The sequence below is a fragment of the Carassius gibelio genome, chromosome A16 (genome assembly GCF_023724105.1).
Source record: "Carassius gibelio isolate Cgi1373 ecotype wild population from Czech Republic chromosome A16, carGib1.2-hapl.c, whole genome shotgun sequence".
Classification (NCBI taxonomy): Eukaryota; Metazoa; Chordata; class Actinopteri; order Cypriniformes; family Cyprinidae; genus Carassius; species Carassius gibelio.
This window is the reverse complement of record NC_068386.1, coordinates 30,636,333-30,650,787: the sequence shown is the minus strand read 5'-3', so window position 1 is coordinate 30,650,787 and position 14,455 is coordinate 30,636,333. Positions and strand designations below refer to the sequence as shown.

Here is a 14,455-nt window from a genome sequence, read left to right as displayed (position 1 = left end):
TATGATTTAAATCATTTATAGAAATCTTTCAAAGAAAAATAATATGAATTTTATGTATTTTACTGATAAAATGACCCTCACTTAATTAGAATAACAAGCTGAAGTATTGTGAACTGTATATTAAGAATAATTCTTTATAGGCTTTATGGACAGATACGTTTTGAGTGACTCTTGAAGGATCAGCACCACATCCTCTTTTACCACTGTTTAAAGAATTTATCTTACAGAACAGATGCGAATGAATTTTGGATAGCTTGAATGGTTTTGTCGTGGTGATTTTTTGAAATAACAGTAAAAAAGTAACCAGTAAATGTCTTTTATTTTTTTAAAGTGCAGCTTCTGAACACTTCAAAAAAATGTACACATAGAAGACAAGTCATTCTGAGGAAATATGCATAGTTTCATGACTATACAACACTATATGGATGATAGAAAATTAAAAAACTATCATAAATCTGATGTCACTCAGTCCCACTGTCACTGTGGGTAATGTGTGTGTGTGTGTGTGTGTGTGTGTGTGTGTGTGTGTGTGTGTGTGTGTGTGTGTTAAGTGAATTAGGTGTGAAACTATCAGGGAGCATTTAGTCTCCAGTGCCAACATTTTACAGAACTGCCACTTTCCTGGAGTCTCAGAATTACAATGTGTCAGGTTCTGAGAAATCTAAGATTCCAAAAAATGATTTAATTAGAATACCATGAAGTATTGTGAAATACTATATATTAAGGCTTTATATATAGGCTTCATGAACAGATTAGAGTGACTCGTGAAGGACCAGCACCACCTACTCTTGTCCGATGGTTTGAGGAATATATCTTCCAGAATCCGGGATTAAGATTTAGGAGCTCATTTTTATTCCACCTCCTTTCCTGAAAGTCTGTCTTGCAGAATTGACTAAAAATTAATCTTCACATTAATTCCTAATTATTTTGCAATTCTTTTTGTCAGTTCTTCTTGACCTGTTTTTTTCTTCTTCTTTTCTGACCTCATGACCCAGTCAGCATTTTTTGTATAATGGTCAAGTCTTAACTTATCCATTTCTGTATTGCATTTGTGTTTGATATTTCTCATGGGTATTTCATAATTTTCGACTTTACAGTTTGAGTTAAAACTCTTTTTTAGCGCATTCCATCTGCAAAAGAAAACATGCCTAATAATTCTACACACATGAATATAAAGTGTTTTTCTCTTCCAGCTTTCCTGGACTATTGTATAGCACTTATAAATGATTAAATAAAAATAATGGTAGTTATTAAGATTGATATGGTTTGGAATTGGTAAAATGTTCTTGGAAAAAAATCACAATAAAACAATGTTTTAATGTTTAAGTTTGGAATATTAACTGACATGAATGAATGCTATATAAATATTGTTCATGTTAACATAATGTTTATAAATGAAATCTTATTGTAAAGTGTTACTAAATATATATATATGTTTGGGGAATATATATGTATATTGTTCTGTGAATGTGATTTTAAAGTCTAGATGATTCGGATTAACCCTTTAACTGCCATATCCTTTAAAACCTCACTGCCAGAGGGATATTATGAATGCATGTGCCCGCTGGGCACACTTTACCTGATGCCACCGGGGTGTCGATGGCATTGGTGGCTTGAGCCCGCCATCGCTGCTTGCAGCTATATTTATTTTAGTGACTTTAAGCAAGATGTATATTTGTTATTTTACAGTACGCATACAATCTACAGGATAGAAGGATGGGGATACAGTAAAATACAACTATAAACTTTAAGAAAAGTTAACTTTCATTACACTATTGTAAAGGGATCTTACAGTAGGCTAAATGAAAAGCACTACGTAATAAGGCTGAAGGGCAAACAACTGATGGAAAACACACGTTGGGGGGATACTGTCGGTTAAATATATTGTTTTAAATAAGGATTTAAATACAAAAGTAAGTACTTTTAATACAAAACATATAAAATAGAACTACAGCCTGTTAGATGTACAGGCGGTCATTTTAATATTTTTGCTTTTAAATGGAAGTATTTTGGGACGGCTAAGCAGAGGGCCTGCAAATGTCTTTCCTGCTCTGTGTCTGAAAGTACCGTGGATATGTGAAAGGTTTACGACCGTAGCAACACACATAAATTACATCTCTAGGACGCGTGGGTCTTTCCTGAACCATCTTTAATGGTTGAATACGATCAAGGGTCTTTCTTCTAAAAGATAAAACAACTTCATCTAAACTTCACAGTCTATACTGTGACAAACAAACAAGCTCCTCAGCTTAGATTTAAAGCTAAATCAATATTTTTTAGTTTTTATTTTTAAAACATACAGAAAGACTTTGGCATCATGTTTCATATTGTGTGTGTGTGTGTGTGTGAGTGTGTGTGTGTGTGTGTGTGTGTGTGAGAGAGAGAGAGAGAGAGAGAGAGAGAGAGGGAGAGAGAGAGAGAGAGAGAGAGAGAGAGAGAGAGAGAGAGAGAGAGAGAGAGAGAGAGTGTGTGTGTGTGAGAGGGAGAGAGAGGGAGAGGGAGAGTGTGTGTGTGTGTGTGTGTGTGTGTGTGTGTGGGTGTGGGTGTGAGAGAGAGAGAGAGAGAAAGAGATGGTATGAAAACTTTGAAGATGGTGCTAAAAATAAGAACTTTAAAGAATCTAAAGTGATTAATGCATGACGCATCTAATATAATATAATCATATATATGATATGATATAATATGATATAAATAATTTTTTATTATATAATATTATATAAAATATTTTAGGTAATATATATCATCATTTTGTTGAATTAAGAATCAACGGACATCAGATGTACTGGGGGTACTGATTATTAAAAAATACAAATACAAATTTGTACAGCGCCGTGGATATTATAGTGATATAATAAGGTACACGTGGCTTATGATGAAATTTATAGGCTAGTCATAATTCAGATCGCTTAAAAGTGTACGTGCATGCAGCATTTTATTGTATGGTGGTACTGTAGGTGTACGGTTAAAATAAATAATTAAACAGCTTTTTGAAAAAGATATGATATAAAGATGGATATAAAAGGTTTTAAATATAATATAGAAAATGTCTTGCAACAAATAATGTGAAATTAATTTAACTGAATTGTGTCAATGACACGTCCGGGTTCCTCAATAGACCATATTCTTCATTCTGTTCAATTATATATTTTTTCCCCGATCCTGGTAAAATGTATATTATTAGTGATGAACAAAACTAATGTAAATGTTTTGTTTTATATTGTTTGTGAATGTATAATGTGTTTATATTCATTAAAAGAAGAAAATAAGACTTGGAGACGAATGTGTGTACACAGGCATTAGAGGGAGAGAGAGGGAGAGAGAGAGGGGTACAAGAGATGCTAGCCGCTCGCCCACCGTAATTCATAGATGCACCGGTCAGAAAACTGTCAAAAACATGGTACTCCCGCGTGAGATACGTTAGTTTTAATAAAAAAATGGCTTTGAAGATATTATGATTTTGTAGTAAATTCCGACGAGTGTGCACTGTGGCGTGCAAACACAGACGCTGTGAATACTTGCAGGTCAGGAAGATGATGTGAAAATACCTCCTTTCTGCTCTCTAAAAAAAAAAAAAAAAAAAAAAAAAAAAAAAAAAAACATTGGATCTTGTTTATCTGAAACAGTCGGTTTCAGTATATTTTTATACAGTTTAATTTATAACCTTTTTTAAAAGAACAGAATGTTTTTTCAACCTTGGTTAAATCGCTTTACATTATATAAATTATAGAATGTTTTATATATAAATGTGAAATAACTAAAATGTGTTTTAGATTATATAAATTATAAAATGTTTTATATATAAATGTGAAATAACTAAAATGTGTTTTAGATTATATAAATTATATAATGTTTTATATATATATAAATGTGAAATAATTAAAATGTGTTTTAGATTATATAAATTATATAACTGAAATGTTTTTCAACCTTTAATTGTTTTATATATTTAAAATATAGAATGTTTTATATATATATATATATATATATATATAAATGTAGAACACACCGATCCCATTTATACACCGCTCAAGAATGTAATGGGAGGGGGGAGAAGCCGTATAACCACACTCACACACATAACCGTATAACTGTGATAAACTTCAAACAAGCTAACTGACACAAACTTCAAACAAGCTAACTGACACACACTTCAAACAAGCTAACTGACACAAACTTCAAACAAGCTAACTGACACAAACTTCAAACAAGCTAACTGACACAAACTTCAAATAACTGGCACAAACTTCAAACAAACTAACGGTCAATAGGGTAAAACTTTCTGTCAAAACCACATGATCGATGATTGGGGAGTCTTTCATATACCGTTTAAACTAGCCGTCAAAACCATGATTTAGAACTAATTAGGTCAATAGGGTAAAACTTTCTGTCAAAACCGCATGATCGATGCGTGAGGAGTCTTTCATGTTCCGTTTAAACTAGCCGTCAAAAAATATAATTTAGAACTAACTAGGTCAATAGGGTAAAACTTTCTGTCAAAACCGCATGATCGATGTGTGGGGAGTCTTTCATGTTCCGTTTAAACTAGCCGTAAAAAAAAAAACATGATTTAGAACTAACAGGTCAATAGGGTAAAACTTTCTGTCAAAACCGCATGATCGATGCGTGGAAAGGTCATAGGTTAACCCTTGATCTCATTTGTCCCGCCCATCCATCATAAGGTTACCGGAAGTTCAACCTGTCAAAAGGTCAAAGGTCAAAGTCATAAATCATCATGACAGAAGCAGCATTATAAGTACTACTGACCTTTGGGCATGATTGATTTTTTATCATCTTTTGATATGATAGTTTACTTTCAAACAGTTGTCTGGTGCCTCAGATGCACACTTTTCAAATACCAAAAGACATTCTCACAAAAAGTACCTTGTTTATTCATTTATTTATTTATTTAAAAAAATGTAAAATGTAAAACAGTTTATTTGTTTATGAAATGATACAAATGCAGTTTCTTTGCTAGTAAAAAGTCCCTAAATGCATGTATTTTTTATTTTTTTTCTCAAAACGGTTAAGTTTCAGACTGTAATTTATTGCTTTTTGTGCCTTTAGTTAGCTACATTAAGTCAAAACTGTGCTCTAAATATTTATAGTGGTTATTAATTTGTCTCTATAGGGACATGGCCCTACATTGGCCCTAAATCTACCCATGTAACACATCACAATGTTCATTTTTAGTTTTGTCCAATGGAAAATGATTTCTTGTTTCCTTTTACAATTACTTGCTTTAACCTGGTGTTTCCCAGGAGCTGGATCAATTTACAAAACTATATCTCTTCATCATCCTTAGGCTAATCTGGCAGTGCAGGAGAACAAGCTGGCCATAGCTAATGTGGACCTCCAGAAAGCCCAGGCAGAACTAGATGCTAAGCAAGCAGAGCTGGATGTGGTTCAGGCTGAGTATGAGAAGGCCATGATGGAAAAACAGGTAACCACTGTGTTAAATAGATTGTGGCAGGGGTGTTCAGTCCAGCTTCTGAAGGGTCACTGTTCTGCAGAATTTGGCCCCTAAATAAACACAACTACACCATCTTCTCGAGTTCTTCAAAATTATTAGAGACATCCAGACAGGTATGTTAAGGAACGTTGGCACTAAACTCTTCAGAGCATTTGCACACCAGGAACAGGATTAGACACCCCTAGCTAAGGGTCAAAGCTACGTATAACCTAAAAATAATGGTTTTTATTGGGTTTGTTCAATAACCTTAAATGTAACCCAGAGAATTCACTGAGAGAAGGTTTTTCTTACTTGCCTTAAATTCCAGCTATAGCCCAAAGAAAATGAATCAAGATTTTTCCACTTTTCTAATTATTCTGTGAAAAATTTTGAATCAGCTGTCATTTATTGCTTGAAGTAAATACTCAATCACTACTTTCCATTTTTGCATAAAATTGAATGTAATGAGCAATTTTGTAAACAAATTTAAAACCATATTACAGATTAATCATTCAGGCTTGTACTCTGTGTGCCTCTACAAAATACTACTAATGTTTTAAATTCATTCACAATGTATAACAAGCCTTATTGACATTTCATAAATTGGTTGATAATTGTATGATTAGCAGCTTGACTGACTGATATCCTTTGGTGTTGATTTATGTAAGGTCTGATCATACATAAGAGAAATGTTCAATTTACCAATGACTTAATAAAAATATGAATTGACTTTTAAACAATGTAAGAAGTTTTATTAGTTTACCTGTTTACACACATTTAAATAAGTAGAAATTTAAATGAAGAAAGGGAAGTTTTTTTAACGCATAAAATCTCTTGAATGAAACAGGTGCCATGAGAAACAATTCCATTCTATTAAATAAGGCAACATTAATTTTATTAGGTCACAATAAATGACCCTGAATTGAACTGACATTTTCGCTCTTGTCAATATATGTGAACAACCACAGTTGCACAGTGTGCAGAGTGGCAGATTGAATCTTTAATTTTTTCTTACCATCTCTCCCTCTTTTTTTCTCAGACTTTACTGGAGGATGCAGAAAGATGTCGGCACAAGATGCAAACCGCCTCTAGTCTGATCAGTGGGCTGGCTGGAGAGAAAGAGCGTTGGACACAGCTTAGTAAAGATTTTGCTGCTCAGACCAAACGATTAGTTGGTGTGTTTTTTCGTAAAACTTTCGTAATTTTCATTGGTTGACTTTTTTTGTAGTAATCACCTTTCAGTCCCAGATACTGTATGTCTGTTCACCAAAAAAAAAAAAAAAACAGACATGTAGAGAAAGAATATTCTTATTATTATTTTGAATAGAAATTGAAAATATATTGTATCAGAACAGCTTATTAGCAGTGTTTATAGTATTAGCAACTATGCAAGCCAAAGGCGACAGTGGCCAGGAACCAAAACCTAATCTAAAAAAAAACCTTGGGATAAAATTGATTTAGTCGAGGGACCAGTTCTCCTCTGGCAATCACTATTAATTGTAGAACTTCTTGCAACTTTCTAAGTGATTAAAGATACAATTTCCATGATGATAAAATATATAAGCTATATCTAGAAACCAGAATATAATAGAGACTTGGAACTGAGTCGGACCTCTTTTAACTTGGGCCAGTAATCAGCCAGCTAGCATTGCCATAGGAACTACCCAGAACTCCCAAGAAAATGCCCTCGTCCTGCACCATCAATGGTATAGATATGAATGATTCCTCAAATTTTTCAACTTGTTGTAAAAAAAAGTGAAAGTGACAGTGACATTCAGCCAAGTATGGTGACCCATACTCAGAATTTGTGCTCTGCATTTAACCCATCCGAAGTGCACACACACAGAGCAGTGAACACACACACACACACACTGTGAACACACACCCGGAGCAGTGGGCAGCCATTTATGCTGCGGCGCCCGGGGAGCAGTTGAGGGTTCGATGCCTTACTCAAGGGCACCTAAGTCGTGGTATTGAAGGTGGAGAGAGAACTGTACATGAACTCCCCCCACCCACAATTCCTGCCGGCCCAGGACTCAAACTCACAACCTTTCGATTGGGAGTCCGACTCTCTAACCATTAGGCCACCACTTCCCAAAACCATGTAGCGGTGACATAGAGTTTCACGTTATTCTTTGAAGTCTTAATCTAATTTTACATTTCCCATACACAGGTGATGTGCTGCTGGCTACAGCCTTCCTTTCCTACTCGGGGCCTTTTAACCAAGAGTTCCGCAACCTTCTTATCACTGATTGGCAGAGAGAAATGAAGTCCCGTCGGATTCCTTTTAGGACCAATCTGAATCTCACTGAGATGTTGATTGACGCTCCTACAGTAAGTGAATGGAACCTACAGGGGCTTCCCAATGATGACCTGTCCATCCAGAATGGGATTATTGTCACAAAGGCTGCCAGGTTTCCCCTGCTGGTTGACCCACAGACCCAGGGAAAGGTCTGGATCAAGAACAAAGAGTCCAAGAATGAGCTTCAGGTGAGCACTTTAGAATAAACATTTATGAGAATTTGCACCATGTGGTTCATTACATACTTTGAATTGTATATGTTACAGTGTTTAGTAAGTTTATTGCTTCACACACAAAAACACACAAAAATGCTACATAAAATCCACTTTATCATCCTTGTAATGGGTAAGTTGTATAGTAAAGGGCATGCAAATGAGTATATATATGAATATATATGAATATTACATTTTAATATTCATTTCAGTAATAAATCCACAGGAGAACATGTAGCACAACTACAATAACACAAACAATACTGGACAAGGAACCGAAGGGAACACAGGACTTACTACAGTAAAGTAATCAAGGATAAGTAGAACAGGTGTTAACGAATCAAAAACCATGAACACTGTCAATGGAAAAAGCAGCTTGTTATTGAGGCCCTTTCATAGAGCGAGTTTCGCTGCCTCTTTAACCTGATCCTGCATGAGAGTAACCAAGGGGGACACAATCACAATTATCACCCTGCCCAGTTTCTCGCTGACGATCGGCAACAGTTGATAAATTAAACTTTCCTAAAACCTGTTGCGAGTAGGGCCACAACATCACCTCCATTCAAAATGTAAAACAAACACTCTGCGAATTGCATCCCGTGTCTCCATGTCCACTGTCGTTTTCGATTTCCCCAACCTAAACTACGATCTTACATTCAGCCTGCATTCAGCCTATTATTTTTTAAATAAGCAGGACAAAATCTTCACGTTTTTTAAAATACTTTTAAGTATTGCTTATATCAAGGTATGATCACTTGATACAATAGGCCATATTTAGAAATTCAATGCTTATATTCTTAAGAATCATGTTAAAATCTAATTGAAAATGCACAGTTTTCACTGATGTTTCTTTTTAAGATGTCAGACACTCTTTCAGAGGAATGAGCCCAAAACAAATCACCTCCTCCTCAGGTATTGGCTTTCCCCAGTAGCAGAACTTGAGCTGGGTCAGTAATAAGGTCTTCCTGTTTTCACAGATCACCTCACTGAATCATAAGTACTTTAGAAACCATCTAGAGGACAGTTTATCTCTAGGACGTCCCCTGCTCATTGAAGATGTTGGGGAAGAATTGGATCCTGCCTTGGACAATGTCCTGGAGAAGAACTTCATCAAGACTGGCTTCACATATAAGGTATTTTTTAGAGGGGTTCAATCAACCAACCAACCAAGCAAAATTGCACAAATTCCATGTATTTCAATGAGAATTATGAGTGAGATTAAATCAACATAGCATGAAAACGTCCCTAGGTTACGTATGTAACCCTAGTTCCTCGAGGGAACGAGACGCTGCGTCGAGCGCTTTTGGGGAACGCCTTTGGCAAGAACAACTCTGAATATCGTGTGCAATCAGTCCAATGGAAGAGCGTGGCGTCACGGGCGGGGTGACGCAGCGACCAGGAAGCTATAAAGGCACCTGCCACACAGCTGACTTCAGCTTCGAGTAGGGAAGCAAGCGCAGGCAGGGGTGCCGGGAGTTTGGCTCTGCGACGCAGCGTCTCGTTCCCTCGAGGAACTAGGGTTACATACGTAACCTAGGGACGTTCCTCTTCGGGAACTCGAGCTGCGTCAAGCACTTTTGGGGAACGATGTGCCAACGCTGCCAGACTACCAAACCCCTGCCTAGTGTGTATCCGAAGAGCACAGCTAAGGCGAGAGGACAGAAGAGCCAGGAGCGGCTTGCATATCAAGATTGTAAAATCTGGCGAATGTAGAGGGCGTGGACCACCCCGCAGCGTTGCAGATGTCCAAGAGGGACACACCTGCTAGAAAGGCCTTAGAGGCAGCCATACTCCGTGTAGAGTGAGCCTTGGCTCCCAAAGAAAGGGGAAGACCAGAGGACTCATAGGACTCGTTGATAGCCTCGACTATCCAACGACTAAGGGTCTGCTTAGAGGCAGGGGAACTCTTTTTAGGAGGACCGTAGCAAACAAGCAATTGGTCAGGTTTTCTCCACAGCAGCTCTGTGGACGTATGCGTCCAGTCCTCGAACAGTTTAGCTTCACTTGGTCTGGCTCCCGAAAGGGAGGAGGACAGAAGGCCTGCAGTACTATGGGTTGTGGCGTAACAGAGGGAACTTTAGGAATGTAACCCGCTCGAGGTTATAAAAATGCTTTGGCCATACCAGGGGCAAAGTCTAAGTAGGTAGGGGCCACCGAGGGGGCCTGACAGTAATATTCATGAATCGGCTCAAATGGAGCTTTACAAAGAGCCTCTAACACCACAACCAAGTACCAGGGGGAACACGGGACCGTACTGGAGGTCTCAGCCTCAGCGCACTGTGGAGGAAACGTGTAACTAGGGGGTGTCTACCCACTGACTGACCGTTGAAAGGGACGTGGTAAGCAGCTATGGCCGCCACATACACCTTTAAGGTGGAGTGAGTTAACCCCGCAGAGAGCCTAGCTTGGAGAAACTCCAGAACTGTACCAACTGGGCAGTTAGCAGGGTCAAGCTGGCGGTCTCTGCACCATGAGGAGAAGGGTTTCAACCTCAGGGCGTACAGTTTCCTTGTAGAGGGAGCTCTGGATTGGAGTGTGGGGGTCTCAACAACCTCGGTTGGGAGACTGGAAACTATGAACTGTGCCCCCTCAGGGGGCTACACAGACAACTTCCACAACTCCGGGCGAGGGTGAATATTTTGCCCTACGCCTGAGAGAGCAGATCTGTCCTGATCGGAATCACCCATGGAGAGCCGTCGAGGAGAGAGATCAGATCTGCGAGCCTTACTGGGCCCGGCCAGAACGGGGCTACTAATAGAAGACGGACCCCGTCCCGGCGTACTCTCGCCAGAACTCCCGGGAGCAGAGCGATAGGGGGAAAAGCGTACAGACGAAGCCTCGGCCAGGTCTGTACCATAGCGTCCAGTCCCAGAGGAGCTGGATGAACTAGAGAGAAACAGAGAGGACATTGCGATATCTCTTGAGTCGCAAAGAGGTCCAAAAAACTCTCCATATCTACTTCACCACCTTGGGGTGAAGCCCCCGGGTCTCTGCCCCTGTCTCAACAGTATGTCTGCTCCCACAGTCAATCTCCCAGGAATATACACTGCTCCGAACGAGAGGAGTTTGTCCTGGGACCACAGAAGGATCTGGTGTGCCAGCTTGTACAAGGGGCACGGATGCCGATCTCTCTGGTGACTGATATAAGAGATCGCCAATGTGTTGTCGGTGCGCACTAACACATGGTGACCTCTCAGGTCTGGGAGGAAATATTTCAATGCTCGATGCACAGCTAGCATCTTTAGACAACTGGTATGCCATGTCAGATGGCGACCGCTCCACAGACCGCGGGCAGGGTGGCCACTCATGACCGCACCCCAACCGGTGAGGGACACGTCTGTCGCTAGCATTACACGGTGACCAAGAGCTCCCAACACCGGGCCCTGATTCAAGAACCAAGGTTTCTTCCATATGTCTAAGGCACGAAGGCATCGCCGCGTGACCTGAATAGTTCGGAAAGGATTCTACCCCAGTAGGGGCCGCCCTCTGTAGTCGTGACTGAAATGCGCCATGACTTCTTGGCCGTGGACCTCTCAACCTGACTTCAGATTGGGATTAGGCTGAGAAGTTGTCGGCCCAGAGCTTTGCTCTGTCTGTACATGGAGGGGCTGCTCCCGCCCAGCAGTCCCTCCAGTACATCAAACTTCACATGTTCAATAACTGTCATTATATTCCTCAGAATTTAATGCAATCAAACAATCAGACAAGTAAACACGGTCTGGATTGTGATACAATTCACATTGAAGTGATATATTGAACTTCTTGAAGTTAGATAACGGTCATTAGATTCCTCAGAATCGAATGAAATTCAGCAATCAGACAAGTAAACACGGTCTAGATTGAGATAAAGTACACATTGAAGTGCTGACTTCTCAAAGTCATTATATTTCTTAGAATTTTTAAACAATCAGACAAGTAAACACGGTCTGGATTGTGATACAATACACATTGAAGTGATATATTAACTTCTCAGTTATTAAATTTCTTAGAATTTAATGAAATCAAAACAATCAGACAAGTGAACACGGTCTAGATTGTGACAAAGTACACATTGAAGTGATAGAACTAACTCCTCCTTTTTTAAATGGAGTTTAAACAACCAGACAAGCGGTCCGGTATGGAAAATGATGTAATACACGCGTTGCCTCGACAGCGCGCGAATAATTAGTCACACAAACAATATTAATCCCCTCGGAGACTTAAATGGCTGCTTGTATAATGTTAGGCATAACACTGTTTATTGTATATGCTTATGTAACCGGAAGAACCGAAGCTCGGGCTTCCGAACCCCGGAATCAGGCAGATCTGATGGGTAAGGTAGGAGATAAGGACGTGCCCGTCTCCATTCCCTCCAACAGATAGATCTGCGAACCCAACGAATGTCGGCGCCGTTCCGCCTCGGCAAAAACGGGACCGGTATCGCGAGGAACGCTGGCGAAGGCTCCCTCCTCGAAGAGAGCCCTCCGGGATCGAAGCGTACACAACGGCCGGGCAGTCGGCTCCCTCGGATCCCAGGCAAACCACGCATAGACTGTTTGTATCCCCACTCGTGATGTACGTGGGCAGGGAGGAACAAACAATCCATAGCGCAATCTGGAATCGCCCTCCAGTTGTCGTGTCTTTGCTTTGCTCTTAGGCATTATGTTGTTTATTGGGACAGACAACAATAAATAAGACTCACAAGACAGACTTTAGACATGCACACACAGAGCGCTTGCTGAAAGACGCGAAGCTGAAGTCAGCTGTGTGGCAGGTGCCTTTATAGCTTCCTGGTCGCTGCGTCACCCCGCCCATGACGCCACGCTCTTCCATTGGACTGATTGCACACGATATTCAGAGTTGTTCTTGCCAAAGGCGTTCCCCAAAAGTGCTCGACGCAGCTCGAGTTCCCGAAGAGGAACTATAGATATTTGGCTCCAAACTATTCCATAGGCTAAATATGCTACCAAAGTTTTTTTTTTTTTTTTGATTGATAGATTTAGTTTAATTATGGAGTTAATATGCTAGACAGTAACAAAATTACACAGTTGTAAGAATTGTAAATTATTTTATTATTCATACATTTGATATAAAATACTTTTTAAAATAAATGTATTTTCTAATTACTTTAATATTTGATTATAATATTATTATTATTATAAGATGATTCAAGAGTTATTTTTCTTTTTTTTCTTTTATTATTATTATAATTATATAACAGTGCTGTTCATGATGGTGAGTGGGGGGAGTGCTGGGGGTTTCTCCTAAAGTCCACGATCATCTCCACTGTTTTGAGCGTGTTCAGCTCCAGGTTAAGACTGCACCAGACAGCCAGCTGCTCAACCTCTTGTCTGTAAGCAGACTCGTCACCATCCTGGATGAGGCCGATGACTGCAGTATCATCTGCAAACTTCAGGAGCTTGACAGAGGGGTCTTTAGAGGTGCAGTCGTTGGTGTACAGGGAGAAGAGCAGTGGGGAGAGAACACATTCCTGAGGGGCACCAGTGTTGGTGGAGAAGCTGTTTGACATGAATTTCCCCAGTCTCACTAACTGTTGCCTATCTGTCAGAAAGCTGGTGATCTACTGACAGATAAAGCTAGGAACAGAAAGCTGGGTCAGTTTGGTCTGGAGGGCTGTTGGGATGATGGTGTTGAAAGCCAAACTAAAGTCCACAAACAGGATCCTCACATAAATCCCTGTTTTGTCCAGATGTTGCAGGATGAAGTGCAATCCCATGTTGATTGCATCATCCGCGGACCTATTTGCTCGGTAAGCAAAATGCGGGGGGTCCAGTAAGGGTCCAGTGATGTCCTTCAGATAAGCCAGAACCAGTTTGCAGGAGGTGTTAACGGATGTGTAGGGAGATAGTCAGAATGGGTTTTGGGGGTTTAAAATGTACAATAAAACTCATTCAGGTCGTTAGCAAGTCGTTGATTAGCCTCAGTGCAGGGGGGTGGTGTCTTGTAGTTTGTGATGGCTCTCAGTCCTCTCAACACTGAAGTTGAGTCATTGGAAGTAAACTGGTCTTCCAACTCTTTAGCGTAGGTCTTTTTAGCCGCTCTAATCTCTTTGTTCAGTGTGTTCCTGGCATGATTGTACTAGACTCTGTCCCCGTTTCTGTAGGCATCCTCTTTGCCCTGACGAAGATGTCTGAGTTTTGCTGTAAACCATGACTTATCATTGTTGAATGTTAAATAAGTCCTGTTATGAATGCATATATCCTCACAAAAACTAATATAGGATGTTACAGTCTCTGTGAGTTCATCCAGATCGGTGGTAGCAGCTTCAAAAACACTCCAATCAGTGAGTTCAAAACAAGATTGTAAAGTTTGCGAGTTTCTGTAAAGCCAGGCTCACGTGCGCTTGTGGAGAAATGTAAACAACTCCCGCCGTGAATAGTGTGTTCTGAGAAAAAAAACTGTTCTTTTACATATGCATAGAATTAAGGACCTGAAAAAGGACAGATCAAAAATCTGCAGATCCTCTGTGATGTTCCTGTTCCTGGGGTCTCA

The 14,455-nt window shown here is 39.8% G+C and overlaps 1 protein-coding gene across 2 annotated transcripts in view; it reads left to right on the top strand.

The window, feature by feature from the left end:
• The window catches only part of dnah5 (dynein, axonemal, heavy chain 5), a 245,639-nt gene that overhangs the window by 152,530 nt on the left and 78,654 nt on the right, over positions 1-14,455 (top strand). For both annotated transcript variants that reach the window (XM_052619029.1, XM_052619028.1), the window contains exons 61-64: positions 5,303-5,440; positions 6,489-6,624; positions 7,623-7,939; positions 8,941-9,096. In XM_052619029.1, coding sequence (XP_052474989.1) covers positions 5,303-5,440; positions 6,489-6,624; positions 7,623-7,939; positions 8,941-9,096 — 747 coding nt within the window. The remainder of the gene's footprint in view (positions 1-5,302; positions 5,441-6,488; positions 6,625-7,622; positions 7,940-8,940; positions 9,097-14,455) is intronic.